The 18991-nt window shown below is 40.6% G+C and overlaps 1 protein-coding gene across 10 annotated transcripts in view; it reads left to right on the forward strand.

Moving 5' to 3' along the window:
* arap2 (ArfGAP with RhoGAP domain, ankyrin repeat and PH domain 2) overlaps positions 1-18991 on the forward strand; it is a 473297-nt gene that overhangs the window by 98660 nt on the left and 355646 nt on the right. For 9 of the 10 annotated variants that reach the window (XM_069924984.1, XM_069924989.1, XM_069924990.1 and 6 more), the window contains exons 3-4: positions 11098-11183; positions 12930-13006. In XM_069924984.1, coding sequence (XP_069781085.1) covers positions 11098-11183; positions 12930-13006 — 163 coding nt within the window. Of the gene's footprint in view, positions 1-11097; positions 11184-11370; positions 11390-12929; positions 13007-18991 lie in introns of those variants that run through there. The other variant, XM_069924991.1, reaches the window with a different exon arrangement.

Genomic DNA, 18991 nt, shown 5'->3' on the forward strand with positions numbered 1-18991 from the left:
CACTAATTCCCGTCGGGCTTAATTTCTTTTCCTCCAACTTCTTTTCTTGAGGCCATCATGCCCCAACCAGGGAAACATCATCTTGTGAAGATATCAAAAAACGTAGCGTTTCCCTGAGATCACACCGTCATGATTTTACTTAAATGCTGCAGCAGATATTCTAACACCAAGTGTTTCCGTATGCTTTTATGCTGTGATTCATTACTGTTCACCATGATAACTTTGCTGAGGCGGCACGGTTTTACAGTGTGAGTGACGCTGTCTGTAAGGAGTTTGTAATTCCTCTCTGTTTCTGTGTAGGTTTTTCCTCTAGGTGCTCCAGTTTTCTCCCACCTTTCAAAAACAAAATTACTGCACATGCTCATCGGCTGTAAGGGCCTGCTACTGTGCTATGTCTAAATTAAATAAAATAACTGGTCTTTGTAACATAATCTCCAATTTCAGAATTTGCATGAGACAAGATACTTTAATTGATGGCAATAAAAAAATTCTCTTTCCCTACCCTCCCAGAGCCTTTTGTTAGCAGCATTACATGCAGATGTTAAACCTCCACACCAAATGGATAATTTCTATCACACTGGGCTTGACTGAGGGGAGGGAGAGCTGATGGAAACAGTAAGAAAAGGCCGATGGTGTATCTGGATGAACTGGAGAGGAAGCTGTAGAAGAGAGTACAATAACAGCAATCAAAAGGCGTTTTGGGAGGCAAATGAATAGGAAGGCTTTGGTCCAAATGCAGACAAATGGGACCAGCCCAGAATACCAGTTTGGTTGGCGTGGATGAGTTGGGCCGAAAGGTCCATTCCGTGCTGTGTGACCCTTGCTGAAACTCTGAAGGAATAAAAAGAAATGCTGGAAATGCAGAGCATGTTGGGGATCACCAGCAGAAAGGAAAACGTGTCTGATTGAGGACTCTGCATCAGGACCCAAAGAATATGAGTCCCTTTTCATGGATATTTCCTGTTCTGTATGCTTCCAGCATTTTCTATTTTTTTTTAAGAAGGAGTTCATGCCATGCTTATTAAAGAATTGTCATCTTTGAAGAGAGATTGCCTTAAATTTCCAAACAAGTAGGGAAATTGAAGAACTGCATTTCTGATGATCTATCTATTTGCTGAACATGCCTCCTCTTTCTGTGTTGAGAAGTTTGGTTTCACACTTACTCAGTGCTCGGTTTCATGTCCCAAGATCAAAGAAATGAAACAGGCCTTCAGGCTGTCAAATTATTCTGTCACAGTTGTGCATTCTGTACACATGGCAAATATGTGGCATATTCTTTTATTTGGATAAGGCTAGAATGTAAAGTTTGAAAATAATCTATGAAGGTTGTGCATTTTTTGTAATATGCAAAAGGTAAGTTTCTCATGAAACTGTCTCAGCAAACTTATTTCAAGGCAGTAGAGGAGGAATATGAATTTAATGTTGCCTGTAACATGCTTGACATTGAGAGTTAGACAGTCATAGGAATGTACAGCACTAAGCATGCCCTTCTATGCCAGCCATTTTGGGCTTGTCCTTCCTATCCATGTATCTGATCACATGTGTCATGAACTAACAACCCTCTTAATTTTGTTAGTGACTAGAGAGACTTTGTTAGCACTGACAAAGGAACAGCAGTGGAAAATTCAGTGGAAAATTCACCAGACAGTGGCAAATTATAATAACATAACATTTCTTATTTATGTCTAACTTAAACTCTAAATTTAAAACCCCACTTTGCGTGTGTGTGTGTGTGTGTGTGTGTGTGTGTGTGTGTGTGTGTGTGTGTGTGTGTGTGTGTGTGTGTGTGTGTGTGTGTGTGTGTGTGTGTTAAGGTCCCACAGTCTGAAAAGTAAAGTTTTAAAACATCAGTACTAAATCACAAAAATCTGTAGACACCATGGTTGAAGTAAAAACTCAAAATGCTGGATAAGCTCAACAGGTGCCCTTTACGTGGCAAAGGCAGTCTTACATCAAAGTATGAAAAAATGCCAGCATCATTTTGGTCTTGCTTGAAGGTCTTAAATTTTCAGTTCAGAGATAATTATAAAGTGTGTTTAAACATCATATCTTCAGGTCTTTTTAAATTCACAATACTTTCAATGAATAATTGAGAAGTGGTCTTACTTACCAGCTATTTAAAAGCCACTCATGTTGTATCTCCTGTGAATAGGATAATACAAGTCTTGTTCCCTTTTGAAATCCAAATGTTTTCTGTATTCCCTTTTATTAGGAGTAACACATAACATCATTTATTCTTATTACTATAATTCAACCCAGTCTTCCACAAGGTTCCAACTCCTGTGTGTGTCACACAGAGTCTTGACTTCTGAACTGATCCAAATATGTTTGAATTTAATAATATATTTATCCAAATCTCTCATGACATCATTTCTGTCTTTGAAGTTCATAATGTCTCTAGACACTTGTGTGCCAAAAAATCTTGGTCCACTTACTTACAGAATCAAAGTAATTAAATTTGTTTGATGGTTCCCTCCTGGGTTCCAGGCTGTCTGGAATTTACTGACAAAATGACTTCTTGTTATACTTAAGCAAACAATCCATTGTTCCACTTATCTCAAGAACCAGCACAAAAAAATCTTTCAATTCTTCTTCTTCAACTGCAATCGGATAATTCCAACTTTCAAACTGGCTTTGATTGTCAATGATGTTTAAAATGGAAATGCATTTGATGATGCTGAAGCCAAGTACCAGCTGCAAAGAAACGTGTGTTTGTCGAATGTAAATGAGTCCTGTCCACCCAAAACTAACTTATTCAATCATATCTAGATGAAATATAGTTTTAACATTAAACTAAGCATTAATATTAACACAGATCCGTTACAGGTGTCTTTTGAAGATTGTAATTATACACATTTCCATTGCTTCCTCTGGCAGGTCATTCCATATTTGGACAGTACTCTGGATGAAATGGTTGCCTTTCACCTTAAACCTCTGCCTTCTAGTTCTAGAATTGTCCACACAGTTAAGCATTCCCTTTATCCATGCTCCTTGTGATCTTGTAAAAGGTCACCTCTCTCCATTCTGCACCATGGTATTCACCTCTCTCCTCTAGTTTAAGCCTGCCAGCCGTGACATCACTGTGGTGATTCTGCACCCTTTCAAACTGAATGATTTCAGACATATAGTCTTCTAGTTGGGCACACAGTTCTCCAAGTGTGGTGTCGTCAACCACTTGTGCAGCTGCATCATGAGTTCTCTCCCTTTCTCTCTCATTTTTCACTCGTGCGCTCTCTCTTTCTCCCTCTCTATCTTTCTCTCTCTCTCTCTCTCTCTCTCTCACTTTCTCTCTTTCATTCTCTCTAATTTCTCCAAAATTGGCCCTGTTTAGGCTTTAACTTATGAACCAATCTCATCTTCCTTCAAAACTATTTTAAACTAATAGAATTAGATCACTGGTCCTAAAGTGTTTCCCCACTGACACTTCAGCCACCCCATCTCATTCCCTGAGAAGAGGCCCAGTGTTGCTCACTCTTTCAAAAGCTTTCTTGGATACACTTTGCATCTAAACCCTTTGCAGTCTGGGGGACCCAATCAATGCTAGGGAAGTTAGGGCAGTAATACTACCTTTTTATTCTTGGAGCCTTCTGCAATCTCCCTACATGTCAGCTCCAACATTTCCAGTTGACTACTGGGGACCCTATATTACAGTGCCATCAAAGAGATAATTTCCTTCTTGTTTCAGAGTTCTACCCATGTAACCTGATTGGTTCATCTGCCAACATAACATTTGTTATGGCCTCCCACATCAAAGAAGAAATCCCCCCTTCCCTCCCCCACCCCTCTTCTTCATTTACTTGCCTATCATATCTGTAGCCTGGAACAGTGAGCTGTCTGCCTTGTCTCATAGATATATTTCCGATATGGATAGAATATCCCAGTTTCTCCAAGTCAATCTCTGCCTGTTAATCTTCTTCCATTGGAATAAATGGTGTTTAAACTACCTTTCTCTCTTTTGTCTTGCCCCCGCTTGTCTACTAAACTTCCTCTCTTTGACAACAGTATTTGCCCTTAACCTCTCATCTGCCTCACTACTGCTCTGGGCCCTAGCCCCTTACCACTTTGGTTTAAACCCTCCTGAACCATACTAGCAAATTTCTCTGCTTGTACAGTTGCTTATCGCTTTTTTTCTTTCCATATCCTTCTTGAATTCTTTGTATCTGGTAATAATTTAATGTGTAGTCCTACCCTTCTTTTGAGTTAGGTTTCTGTTTCCCCCCCCCCACCCCCCACCCACACATCTTTATCTAATATAGCCCTCTGTCCTCGTAGTTCCCTTTCGTAGAGTATGGAAACAAGCCCTTCAGCTCAACTTGTTCATGTCGACCAAGTTCTCGACCTGAGCTAGTCCTATTTTCCTGTATTTGACTTGTATCCCTGAAACCTTGCCTATCCATGTACCTGTTCAATGTCTTTTAAACATTGCAATTCTCCCCACCTTTACCATTTCCTCTCCAGGACCCTGCTACTAAAATGCAGTTATATCTATCAGACCATCTTTGTTCCCTGTCTTCCCCCTACCTGTTCTGAGCACTGAATTTGCACTTTATATTTGCTTCAGCTTTCCCATCTCCTGCACTACTTCTTTGGGCCCACCCACCATCTCATAAGAGGTGCTCAGAAATGTCCTTGCACGTTATATTGGTCTGCTCCTGCCCAGAAGTAACTTCTCCCTCATTCTCTGGAAGAAAGTATCTACTCAGCCACATATTTAACTGTCTAGTCTGCATAAAGGCCACACATCCTTAATATACCATATCGAGTTGAATCATTTCCATTTTCACTAACTACAGTACAACCCTGATGCTCGACTTTATCGAGTGTGAAAGATCTGCTTTTTTAAAATAATTTTTCTCAACTGACTTTTTTTCTGGGGCACTCTTTTGCTTGTATGTTCTGCCCTTTCCAGAAATATTCTGGCTGCTATTGTCCTGTATGATTGCCTTTTCCTTCTTGAATTCCCCCTTACCTTGACCCTATCTTCCATTTTCACCTTGATTACTTTTTTTTCCTTCTGATTCCACCTTTTGGTTCCCAATCACCTACCATTCTCCTCTGGTGTCTTGAAAAAGAGCCCTGACACAAGCTATTGATTGTCTATTTCTCTCCATGGACCCTGCCTGACCTGATGAGTTCCCCCAACCCCTCATTGCTTGCTCAAAAATTGGTGATGCTGGAATCCTGTGGTTCTCTCTGCTGGGGGAGGTGTGTACAACGGTGCCATTTTACAGATGTTTCAGCTGGTACATGGATAGGAAAGGTTTGGAAGGATATGGGATAAATGGTAATGGGGTTGGAGATTAACAAGTTTGGCCAGCAAACAAACTTCTAACTGATAATTTTCACACAATGGATAATAGATATGTGGATGGACTGCCAAAGGAAGTGGTAAAGTGGGTACAATATAATTTTCACACAATGGGTAATAGATATGTGGATGGACTGCCAAAGGAAGTGGTAAAGTGGCTACAATTGCAATGTTTAAAATACATTTAGACAGGTGATATATAGACTTTGGAGAGATATGGGCCATGGGACTTGCTGAGGTTGATAACGATGATGTGGGAAAGTTGGGCTGAGAGCCTGTTTCCATGCTGTAAAATCTCTGACTTTTTGCAATCTGTTGGTCTTTTGTGGCACTTGATTTGCAATTTGATTGCAAATCTGTCACCTTCCTGCCACAATCAGTTTGGGAATTTAGATTTAAATGTAAATTTAGACATACAGAACGGTAGCGGGCCATTTTGGCCCACTAGCCTGTGCCGCCCAATCACACCCAATTAAACTACAACCCCCAGTACATCTCGAAAGGTGAGAGGAAACTGGAGCCCCCAGGGAAAACCTACACAGACCCGGGGAGAGAGCACAAACTCCTTACAGACAGTGCAGGATTCGAAGCCCGGTCCCAATCGCTGGTGCTGTAATGATGTTGCGCGAGCCACTACGTCAATGATGCCGCTCCCCCTAATTTAATTTTCTAAGTGATCACAGATTTCATATCTGAAGATTTCTTCCACAGCATTCTATTTTTAAGATGACTTAGAATTGGGAGCAGGATTATTCAGCTCTTGGACCTGTCTGGCATGTCGTTTGATCTTGGTAGATTGGCACTCCACCTCCATTTACCCACTACTTTTCCTGCATTTGATACTCTTATTGACAATCTTTAATCTCTATCTCCAAACTTCAATTATTCCAGCATCCCAGTTTTGTTTGAAGGAGTGACAGAAAAAAACTGTTGTCAAAGAGAGGAAGTTTAGTAGACAAGTGGGGGCAAGACAAAAGAGAGAAAGGTAGTTTAAACACCATTCATTCCAATGGAAGAAGATTAACAGACAGAGATTGACTTGGAGAAACTGGGATATTCTACCCATATCGGAACGATTTTTCTACTTTCCTCTGTGTGAGCAAGGTGATTTCTGACTTCATGCTTATTAAATATCTAATTTAAAGCTCTTGTTTTTTTTCAAGGATTATTTTTGTATCAATTCTGTTGAATTTTTTTTCAAAGGTTTTGATTAGATTATCTCCCAGTCTTTTCTGGTACAAACTATTTAGTTGCCCTCTGACAAGCAAATAATCAAATTGTTGGTATTATTCTGGTGAACTTGGTCTGTACTCTGTCCTTCCCAAGATAGGGAGACCAAAACTGAATCAAATCCTGTGGGTGTGATTTGATCAAAACACAGAACAGGTGAAGAATAATGGGCATTCTGAAAGACGAGAAAGACACTATAATAATGCGTTTTTTTTTACTGCTCTAGAAACTTCTAGCTTTCTGCTTGGTAATCTTCTACAAAATCTATGCTCTCTTCCTGAACCTTCTATTAGCCTTGGTGCAGAAATTTGTCTGCAAGGGCTTTAATCTATTTCTACATATTTTTATCCAGCCAACTTTTGCCATTTTCCTTGAAGTTTGTTGATTTCCTGTTGGGATTCCAAAGCACTTGTCACCTTGTGTAATCCTCAGCAATCCTCACTTGTAAATGATTCCTGATGAATGCTTTTTAACCAAGAAGAGAATTCTATTCAGCATTAGTTCTGACTTAGCCCATTACCCAGATGGTTCTTTTGAATATTTGTTCATGCTATGCAGGCACTGTAGGCAGTAATTTGCTGGTCATCGAATGAACCTGAAGTCTGGGCAGTTCAGCGTTCAGCTGCATTGGTGGGTCTGCAATCTGAATGGTCAATGAAACTGGATTCATTTTTCAAATGATGAAAGTGAATTAAAATGTTTTTACATCAATCTGATAGCTTTATGGTAAGCATAACTGATGTTGGCTTTTTATTGCTCATTTAATATCTGGTCGGATTTAAATGTTTGCCTCTGGATCAATTGTCCAATTTCTGGACATTAGCCCATAAAAATAAATATAAAAGCAACACATTTGTATCCCAGGTCCTCTGTGTGAAAAATCTAAATTTCTCTTTTTTTTTCTAATGACAAAGAAGGAAGCATTCTGCCTCCTGATCCCATGCTAGGCGATGGAACCATGGGTCTCATACCTCCATTTATTTTATTGTGACTTCTTCCCTCACACATGCCTATCAACTCTCCATCATTTTCCTGTTATCCACCTGTACTAGGAGTGAAACACAGAAGTCAGCAGACGTTGTGATTGTAGCAAAAACACACAAATGCTGGAGGAACTTAGCTGGTCTCGCAATGTCCATAGGGGGTAAAGGTATATTACTAACATTTCAGGCCTCAACCCTTCTTCAAGGTACCAGCAAACACCTGGCAAGCATCTGAATAAAGACTGGGGAAGAATGGTAGGGGGAGGAGACCAGACCACAGACAAAATTGGATATGATGAGAGGAAAGGTGAGAATTGATTTTGGCTCTGAAGGGAGACAGATAGAAAAGGGAAGAGAGAGAGAGAATTAGAGGAAAAAAAAACTGGGACGAAGATGGGGGTGGGGAGTGGGGTGGGATTCTGGTTTGAAGGTACCCTGTTGGAATATGAGGTGTTATTTCTCCAGTTTGCGGGTGAGCTCAGTCTGATAGGGCACGAAACCATGGACAGTCCTGTCAGCAAGGAATTGGGACGGGGGAAGTGAAATGGTGGCCACCTATTCCACGGACAAATTGCAGCGGACAAATGACCAACCACAATGTGTTTTGGATGTGAGAGGGAGCTCGAGCATCTGGAGGAAACCCGTGGAGTTCCTGGGAGGATCTGCAACCTCCACATGGACTTCCCAAGGGGAGAGAGACTGGAAAAGTGAGATAGCAGCACTAACTGCTGCATTGCGCACAAATGTAGCGCTTCCCTTGACGAGAAGTGTCAAGTACATAAACATAGCAGGTACTTCAGGTAAAAAAAACTCCATTGTGTATTTTATGCCCCTTCTCTTCTCTTTGGAAATAGTTCACAAAATATACTTGTTCAAAATGCTTGTTTATATAAATTTAATTGATATGAGACCTGAACCAGAGATCAAGTCCAAAATATGATTTGATATTTTCTTCATAAAAATTTAATGCCAAATAATTTAGGAAAATTGGATTGAAAACAAGTGTGAATTTCTGTGACTTTTCTGCCCTTTCTGAACTATCATATTTGCCTGATTCTTGAAGGGGTCAAGCCCAAAAAGTTGGTTACATTTTGCTTCCTAGGGATCTGTGTTTCTCCAGTGGTTTAATGGATTTCAGTCAACCCTAACATCTACAGGTTTTCTTGTTGAACTAACACATTTACTTTGTCAATAAGCTTTAGAGAATAGGTGTCATAGCATTAACTAAAATGCACCAAAATGCTGTAGGAAACCTGCCTGTCTTGCAGCATCCATAGGAGATGAAGATGTTTTGCTGACGTTTTGGGCCTGAACCCTTGCTTATTCTTATGGGCGCTGCAAGACCGACTGAGTTTGTTCAGCAATTCGGTGTGTTTTACGACAATCACAGTGTCTTCTGACTTTTGTCTTAGCATTAACAAGCTGGCTCATTGTCAAAGCACAGATCTTTAACTTAAAATGTTATTGGTCTGGGACATAAAATTAAAATGATTGCTGCATTACTGAGCTGGGTCTGTTCGAAGAAACATTGATGTCAAAATGCTGCCTTGATATGTGCAGTATTGTTCCTTGTGGTGTTATTGCTACCTGTAATATGAGACTTGCAGCATTCCCTATTAGGCATTTACAGCTTATTTCCATTGATAAACAAGAGACTTGGAGTTGATTCATTTCAGCAAGGTCGTTTTAGCCTGTGGTAAAACCTGGTTGGGATAATTAGTCTATTCGATATTTAAAATCTCTAAATTTAGCTCTGAGAAGCATTCCACATTCTGTTACCCAAGTGATAGGTTAATCAAGGTATTTGGGTGAGAACTGTAGGCCCTTTCAAACTGCTGTATAAAATGGGGTTAACCAGGCAATTTGCCCAGTTAGGGGCCCCAGTTATGCAGCAGTTAGAAAGGGTCTGACCTGGTCAACCCCGCCAGAATCTAACTGGGTCCCTGACCTACTTCAGAGGTGGTCATGGAACCCAGTTAATCTGAACTAAGTCCTGTCCACAGGTAATTTGAAAATGAAAATGTCCAACCCGCTTATTCCGGTGACGTCAGTGAGTGCGTGCGTCACCGGGCAGCCAGCATCCGAACATCCGACAGTACTTCTGGTGAGTACCTGATGCATCATTGCCAGAGCGGGATTCCCCTTAAATCGCCGGGTTGGCAATTTAATGTGTAGATCCCCCTGCAATTTAAAAGGTGCTTATGAATCACATCATCACATTTGTGGAACTGCAAGAGATAAATCATGCAAAATATTCCTGCTAATCCAGAAATAAAAACTATTTATCTATTCCCTTTTCACTGTTCGGTACTTCAGATTGGAACATATGAAGCATTCATTAAAATAATGTAATAATTTCATAGAGGTTTTTGCCTCTGCCAATCTTTCAGAAAATGAGTTCAACAACTTCAATATTGTGGGTGTGTGGTGGGGGGGGGGGCGGGGGTAGTGGAAAGGGGTGAGGGGATGTTTTCTTCAACTTCCCTTCCAACAATAAGAGGAATTTGGACAGGTACATGAATGGGAGAGGTATGGAGGGCTCTGGACTGGGTGTAGTTTAGTGGTTCTAGGCAAAAAAAAATGGTTCAGCACAGATTACAAGGACCGAAGAGGCCTGTTTCTGCACTGTAATGTTCTATGTTTCTAATTATCTTTAATTTTTACTCCTGGTTGTTGTCCATTCAACAGTTCCTTTTTGCATAATCAATCCATGTTTTGGCAAGATTTAATCCTATATGTGGCTGAGGTTTCTGTGAAGAATGAAAGTGGTGGTTCCTTAAATTTGCATTCTTGCAGCTGAGACGTTAAATCCTGCAGTTTGTTTTAAGGATCTTTCTCAATCCACATGAACTGCATTATTTGTTAACAGCAACTACCATAGAACCAGGCCATTTGGTCCTTTTAGTCCATGCCAAAATATCATTCCACTAGTCTCATTGACCTGCACCCATTCCATAACCCTCCAGTCCGCTCCCATCTATGTATCTATCCAACTTATTCTTAAAACGTGAGTCCGCATTTACCACGTCAGATGGCATCTCGTTCGACACACCCCACACTCTTTGAATGGAGAAGTCTCCCCTAAACCTATCACCTTTCATCCTAAAGCCATGTCCTCTCATATTTATCTCTCCTAATTTGGCTGGAAAGAGCCTACTCGCATTTACTCTGTCTACACCCTTCATAATTTTGAAAACCTCTATCAAATCTCCCCTCATTCTTCTACGCTCCAAGGAATAAAATCCAAACCTGTTTAATATTCCCCTTAACTCAACTCCTGAAGTCCCAGCAACATCCTAGTACATTTCAAAAATAACTGTGGATTGTGAAGGATACAAAAACTCTTTTATAATTTATACAAATAAATATTGGATTAGCTGAATTTAATAAATCAGCATAACTTGTGAATTACAGGATTCTAACAATATTCTGCCTGAGTTCTAGGTTTAGAATCCCATTGCTCTCTGCTTTTTTTTAAATGGTCAGAGCTTGTGTACGAGAATTAGATGCATTTCTGTGCAGTTGCTCATTAAAAATCTCACACTATCACAACTATTGCTTTGTCTCAAACTGCAGTTCCTTATTGAAAAGGAGAAATCTCCACCTTTCGCACATCCCCAATTGTGCCACTCCTCAAAATCCATTGTTGGCTGGTGTGTTCAGTAAGTAAATATTTTTGATTTAACTCTCCGGTTGATGCATGCATTCACCACAGTGCTTTTCACTCTCTTTGTAAATGCTATTTTAAGAACATGGATATTTGCACCCTTTGATTTTTTTTTGTTTTGCAACCTTTTGATGTTCTTTGGCCCACTGGAAAGCTGGCAGTCTAAAGGTTGTGATGAGTGATGTTATTGTTTGGAATCTGGTAAGTGGAGGTATCCTGTTCCTCTGTTGTAATTTTTCAAGCCCTGCCCCACAAATGAATTACTTAATGATAGCAGCTCAAGAAATAGTGGTGGCTCTGATACTATCCCACTTGCACTTTTTATATCTTTGACTGACATAAGATTAATGAACTGGTGTTCTATCTTTTGTAATATACATGTTTAAATTTAGTCCATATTTATAGGGATCTAATCTCTTACCAGTTTGGTTAAGGACTAGCTTCTTAATGTAGAGTTCACTACCTATTAGTGTTAAATAGGCTGGAGAAAATTAAAATTAGGTTAAGTTTGGCTGTTTTCTGGTTAAACATTGAGATAGAGTTGTGCTCTTTGTTTCATTTAAAATTAAGATCTTGTTGACTATTTTATGGCCATATGTGGAGAAAAGATTACAGACTCCAGAAATGGCAACGTTTACTTCAGTTTCATAAATTTACCAACATTTCACAGTGTTATAAGAATGTGCCTGGTCCTGTACTTGATTGATAGGTGCAGTTACAGGAATTTGTGGCTTTTTGTTTAGATTTAATTCTATATATAGCACATTTATAATCTCCAGTTAATGCTTAATTTGTATATGCAAATTTGTGAAGAAATCTGAAATGCTTTGACATTAGACAGAAGGGAAATTGAATTTTCAAATTACAGGATCAAAAAATAAAATTAATTCAAGTGTTGTATAGGGAAAAGCAATATTCAACATTGGTTCCAACTTGTATTATTTTTCAGGCTTGTCATCTTTTTCAGGCTTGTCTTCTCTTGTCTATTTACTCAGCTTGTGGGCTGAGCTTCTATTTTAAATGTTGAAAATATTTTTTAACCTTTTGATTAACTGGGCCATTTTCCAAACCTAAAAAAAAAATTCAACCATTGAGGCTGGCCATATTAATTTCACAGCTGCAATGACAGGGGTTTGATCCTGACCCCTGGTGTTTGTGTTGCGTTGAGTATTCTCCCTGCACTGGTTGTCTCTTGTATCCCAAATACATGTTGCTGGAAGGAAAATGAAGACCATGTAAATGGATACCTGGAAGGGAGGAGGTTGCAGGAAAATTAAGGAGAGAATGGGATTGAATTATATTTGTCACATGAATCGAGGTATAGTGGAAAACTTTTGTTTTGCGTGCAATCCAGAAAGTAAATCTATACATTATACAACAGGTAGTGCAAGAATAAAAATAAAGGTGTTGGGGGAAAGGTAACACAAATGCACATTAGTTGGCATAGATTTGATGGGCTGAATTGTCAGCTTCTATGTTGCAAGAAAATGCAGCATATCATAAGATCAATGGATAAAACTAGAAGATGAAAACTTTATCTTGGGTTTGATTGAAGTATTTAAACTTGGAGAATGAGGAGGCACAATGAAAATAATGTAAATATTAAGTAATGCATTAATCTATTTATTGCTTTATCAGTTATCTGTATGATCTTCAGATTTTGTTTCATTACTGGCTGTTGATTTGTTATTATAGAAATTAGTACATGAAAAATTGGTTTTATTCCTTTTCCTTTCCTAAGGAGCTGATGGAGACCAGCCTTCTCCCATCAACCCATATGGTGAAACATTCCTATGCCACAAAACCGAAGGTTACCAGGTAAGTCTGTTTAATGGCTGATAAAAATATGTAAAATGGGTTGCATTTAAAGGAAGGCTAATTGAATGTTTGACCAGTCTGCAGACCTGCTAAATTCTCTGTGCAGTGTAGATACTTAAGAGAAATTAAGACAAAATTAGATCATGATGTTTATTTGTTGACAATTACTATTAATGTACTTCTATCTGTAATGCAGCAGAGCAAGCTGGTTTGCCTGCTATATTGTTGTTGCAAAAAATAGAATCTCCTGAGGTTCCTTAAATTGATAGAAGTGGTTTTGATAGGTATTTTATGCATTTTATTTGATTGCCATGCACTCTTTTTAACAATCAAGGAGAATTGCATGTAATTAACTTGGTTTTAATCTAGATGGATCTTTAATTCATTAGAATTGAATGAGAAAATCCTGCGTTAGACTTTTACCATCTTAATATTGCAGCTTTGACAAGAATCTTTGTTAGTTAGCATCTTCGTCAGTTGGTAATAGTTCACAATATACATTAACGATCTGGAAGAGGGGACAAGTGTAGTGCATCTAAATTTGATGATGGCACTAAATTGAGTGTAAAAGTAAATTGTGTGATGGATACAGCCTGCAGAGAGATATAGATATGTTAAGTGACTGGGCAAAGGTCTGGCAGATGGAGCACAATGTTTGTAAATGTGAGGTTATCCATTCTAATGGAGAACATGATCGTAGGTTACCATATATTATTAGAATGTGTGTGTGTGTGTGTGTGTGTGTGTGTGTGTTTATTACATACTCACACACACACACACTCTCACTCACACAGTGTGTTTGCATTTGTTGTTTTTGCAATACCTTTTAAATCTTATAAAATACTTTTATTAGATGCACACGGTAATATATGGTAACCTGTGACCATGTCTTCCTTTGGAATAGCCACCCTAATTTTGGAAGGGAAAATAGAAGATGAGAATATTATTTATTTAAATGGCAAGTGGGAGTACTTGTGGATGAATTACAAAAGGTTGGTTTGCAGGGGCAGCAGGCTATCAAGAAGGCAAATTGAATATTGGCCTTCATTGTGAGAGGGATTGAATTGAGGAACAGGGAGGTTTATGCTGCATTTGTAGTACCGTGTACACATCTTCCTACTTGAGTAAGGATATACTGGCTTTGGAGGTGTGCAGAGAAGGTTCACTAGGTTGGTTCCAGGGATGAGGAGCGATTGAGTCGACTGGGACTGTACTAGCTGGAATGTAGAGGAATCAGAGAGGACTTTCTAGAAACATATAAAATTATGAAAGACATTTTAGCGGCACTGATTTACCCAGTTTACACATAATTAAAGAATACACTGATGTGGTTCTTTCAGCATAAAATGGAGACAACTTTCTTCACTTCAGGCACAACACTACATTCTATCGCTCCCCGAACACCATCCAGCCAAACCCCTCTGACTTTTTTATTGGCTCTCCTCCTCATGGGTGGTCCTGATGCTCTCACTGTCCTCCTCCTGCGTCTAATATCCATCCACATTTGCATACTGCTTAACGAACCAGCATATGTGTGTTATTACTCCTGTGCGTTGCCTCAGGTACGTCTTCAGTGGCAAGCGGCGATGACAGATCCTCCTCACCCTCCCACCCCCCCCCCCCCCCCCCCACCCCAGCCTCAGAGGCGAATGAATGGATCTGCCCTGCTATGTAATGGTCTGGAGGGCTGAAAGTCCAACCAGACCTTAAGGCAGGTGAGGTACACTCCAACTGGCATGGGTGCAACTGTTCCTCCGACACTGGCCATAACACATAACATAGACTGTTGATATACGCCGGTTTCAATCTGTCACTGGAGACTGTGTCACCTTTCCCATTTTTGTCAATCACGAAAGTCTTCAGGTGATGTTGTAAATCCTCAAAAGGACCATCATATAGGGGTTGAAGTGGTTTGCAAACAGCATCATCCAGAAGGAGCACACAGTACAGCGTCGTAAATCATTCTGTGCATACACTGCAGATGACAATGCCGTGTAGGAGTAGGTCTGAGTAATCTCATTTTCCCGAAGATGGGTTGACATAACTCACCCAATCATAGTGCTATCCCTGGACTTCGATTCACAAACTCGCCGGGCAAGGTCAGTGTGGTGCTATATTCTAGCTCTGCCACTGAACACCCAAGATCCACCTTGATAGCAGTACGTACACCAAGGCGAATCATGGGAAAATGCTTTCTCCACCTAGATGCATCGCCACTTGCCGTCAAAGCGGTTTTTAATTGGCGATTGAAATGCTCAGTGAGGCCATTGGCCTACGGATGGTAAGCCATAGTGCAAATACGGATAATTCCTAAAAGATTGGTGAGAGCTCGGAACAACACAGACTGAGATCCTTGGTCTGTCGTAATAGTGCCTGAAACACTGAAAGATGTTCCACAATGATCCACAAAAGCCTGGATGATCATTTCTGTCAGTCACAGGAATGGCCTCTGGACCTGGTAATCCAGTCCTCACATGTGAGCAGATAGGTATTCCCTGGGATGACAGAAAGCTGGCATACCAAGTCTAGGTGCACGATTTGGAAATGAAAATCCAGAACAACAAAATCCCATAGCTTGGATTTCATATGTCTGGAGACGTTAGAGCATGGACAGGGCAAGCAAGTCCTTGCCTATAAGCCAACAACCTGTTTTATGTGAGGCTTGGTAAAATGTTCCTGAACTAGTTTGATTGATGCTCTTCTACCAAGTTGAGACTCAAAAATCTCCCACCTCATTGCTGCTGGTACAAAAGGCCGAGGCCCTTCTCTGGAAGATCACAGACCAACTTTCTGCCCAATGCATCCAGGCTCATATCTTGTAGATGGAGACCAGAATTGATCCGGCGATACCAGATGGAATTGGGATCAATGTGCTGTGCACGTGCCATGGTGGTGAAATCATTGGCAGTAGTTATACGTAAGGCATCGATGTCACGACTGGACAGGCCGTCAGCCACAGCATTCACTTTCCCTTGGGTGTGCCATATTTTTAATGAAAATTATAGGATGATGTCCAAGTGCCGAATCTCTCTGCACAAGTAGAGATGTGTGCTTGTACTCGCAGTATGCATAAGAGGCTGGTGATCTGTATAAATGATGAAAATGTGACCTTCCAACAAAAAGTGGAAATATTTCATTGTGAGAGAGGTAGCTAAGAGTTCTCAGCCAAATGTACGATACTTTGCCTGAGTCCCTGACGGCTTGGCTGAAAAAAAGCCAGAGGTTCCAGTTGCCCATGGACACATTCTAACACTTCTCCCACAGCACTGACAGATGCACCTGTGTTAAGAGAGAGCAAGGCATTGGGCTTTTGATGTACAAGCATTGTGGCATTTGCAAAAGCAGTCTGCATTATTGAAAGTACGCACAGCATCATCTTCCAAAGTTTATGGCCTTTTGGACACGGACCAGTTGGATAATACTTAAAGGTATGAAACGGCGATTAAAAATTCATCATGCCTAAAAAAAAGTAATAACTAGGCAAACGAAATGGGTGTAGAAAATTCTCAAATTTTTTACACTTTCAAATCATTGGGCAAAATACCACATTAATCTATGGCCCAAAAATTTAAGATCAGCAGTACCAAAAACGCATTTACTGAGATTAATAATAATGGTAAACTCATCAAACCTCTGAAACAATGAGATAAGGTGGTGCTAGTGCTCCTCTTCATCTACACCTGCGACCAGAATATTGTCCATGTAAACACACAAAATCGAACTCAATATTTGAACTGCATTCCGCAGACTGAATGGCATTTGCAGAAACTAAAACTTGCTAAAAGGGGTCATTTCTGCCATCTTGGTGACGTCGCAAAGCTCAACTGAATCTGACAGTAAGCACGTACTTGATCTATTTTTGCAAATACACGTTTGCTGGGGAGTTTCACTGAGAAATCTTGTAAATGGGGAATGTTGTATCGGTGAGGCACAGTGGAATTGTTCAGGGCACAATAATCTCCGCAAAGCCGCCAATCCCCAGGAGATATTTTTTGGAACCTTATGCAAAGGTAACACCCAGCAGCTGTCAGATCTGTGGATAATACCCAGCTTTTGCTTGTGGTTGAAATCCACCTTTGCCAATTTAAGATGGTCTGGGAGTAATCTAGGAGCTTGTGCTGCAACTGGAGGACCCCGGGTCTCTGTGGTGGATTACTGCATGTTTAATGTCTGTATGGTGATACAATGGGGTCATTAAGTGAAGGAAACACTTGAGCAAGGCTCAGAAAGGCCAGGAGCCAGGTTGTAGACTTGTCAGGTGGTTGACGATACTGGAGGGATGACAAATGCAGCTCACTTGCATACAAGTGAGCAATTCTTCAAAACCACCTGCAATTAAAAATGACAAAAAATGTGCTCCCAAAATGGAATTTGCCATGTTTGCAAGCATGAAAACCCATTGAATAGGTTTGTTGAGACTGAAATCCAGCATGTGTGACCTCTGGCCATATGTTTGAATATGGGAATCTTTTGTGGCTGAAAAAAAACATGATGTATTAGGTGTGAGCATTCCTCAAGCGTTGGAGGGACCACAGAAATCTCTTGCACCAGAATCGACAAGAAATTGAACACCTGAGAGACGGTCTTTGAGGAAGAGATGGTGGCTGATATGCCCATGGGCAACAGTTGCCTCTACTGCCTAGTCATTTCCCGGCTGCCATTTGTATAAGTCACAAGACAGCTGATGGAACCAGACAGCAGCACCAAATCTCCGATGCTTCCAACAAATACACCGTCGATACACATCTACCACATCATCAACCACCAAGTTCCAAGCAGGTTGACGAAAGGAATACCATTTGTGCCCAAAGCCTGGATCCTACGTTGTCAGTGCTGCCATTTGCTGTTCCAACTCCATTACCTTTGATTGAGAAAGAGCTGGCACTTCGCAGGGTGCAGTAAGCAGTTGTTCCATGTCTGTTTACTCCTGCTGACAAGGGTGAGTAGCCAGTGCTTCTAACTTCATTGTGGAGGTCGTGGACATAACGATGTTGAGATGATCTGCCAACTGATTGAAAGTGGATGCTCGAACGACACTCACCAAATGTCGTTGAACTCAATGAGATAAACATTGGATGAACCGTTGCTTCCAAAAATCCCCTTCAACAGAGTCTGTCGAGATGGCTGAGTATTCCACAGAATAACTGTCTTAAGGGTGTCGTATGGGAGATTATTGTCCGTATCAACTGAAACATTCTCCACTTTAGAGGCAATCTGCTCTGGAAGGCGAGCCTCAAGTAAACTGAATTTTGCTTTCTTGTCACTGAGGATGGAGAAACATGCCATGAGGAACATGAACCATGCTGGTGGATTATTAATGAAAAGGGGGAAAACTCCAGCTTAATTCTCATCATTTTCCATTTTAAACTAGGTGCTGTGAACTCACAGGGTCACCACTTCTATTAGCACTGATTTACCCAGTTTACACACAGTTAAAGAATACGCTCGCTTGTTTCTTTCAGCATAAAATGGAGTCAACTTTCTTTATTCACTTTAGACACAACATTGAATTCTTCTCTCCCCAAACACCACCCGCCGAACCCCTCTGACCTTTTTCATTGGTTCTCTGCCACATGGATGATCCTGGCGCTCTTGCTCTCCTTCTCCTGCATCTGAGATCCATCCCACGTAAGCAGCCTGCTTAACTAACCCACTCGTGTGCTATTTCTCCCGTGAGTCAGCTCGGATATGTCATCATTGGTGACGGGTACTGCTCCCAACACAGGAAATTACATGGCTGCTGCAGCATAGATAAGATAGAGGTAGGTACATTGTTTCCATTGGTGAGGGAGGCATAGCCTCAAAATTCACAATAGTGGATTTAGGATGGAGATGAGGAGGAACTGCTTTTCCCAGAGGGTTGTGAAGCTGTGGAATTCTCTGCTCCTTGAAGCAGTGGCGGTTACCTCAGTAAATATAAGGTTTACTTATATTTATACTTGTAGCTTGTCTTCCAGAGCAGATTGCCTTTGAAGTGGAGTGAGG

The sequence above is a fragment of the Narcine bancroftii genome, chromosome 3, assembly GCF_036971445.1.
Source record: "Narcine bancroftii isolate sNarBan1 chromosome 3, sNarBan1.hap1, whole genome shotgun sequence".
In the NCBI taxonomy this organism is placed as follows: domain Eukaryota; kingdom Metazoa; phylum Chordata; class Chondrichthyes; order Torpediniformes; family Narcinidae; genus Narcine; species Narcine bancroftii.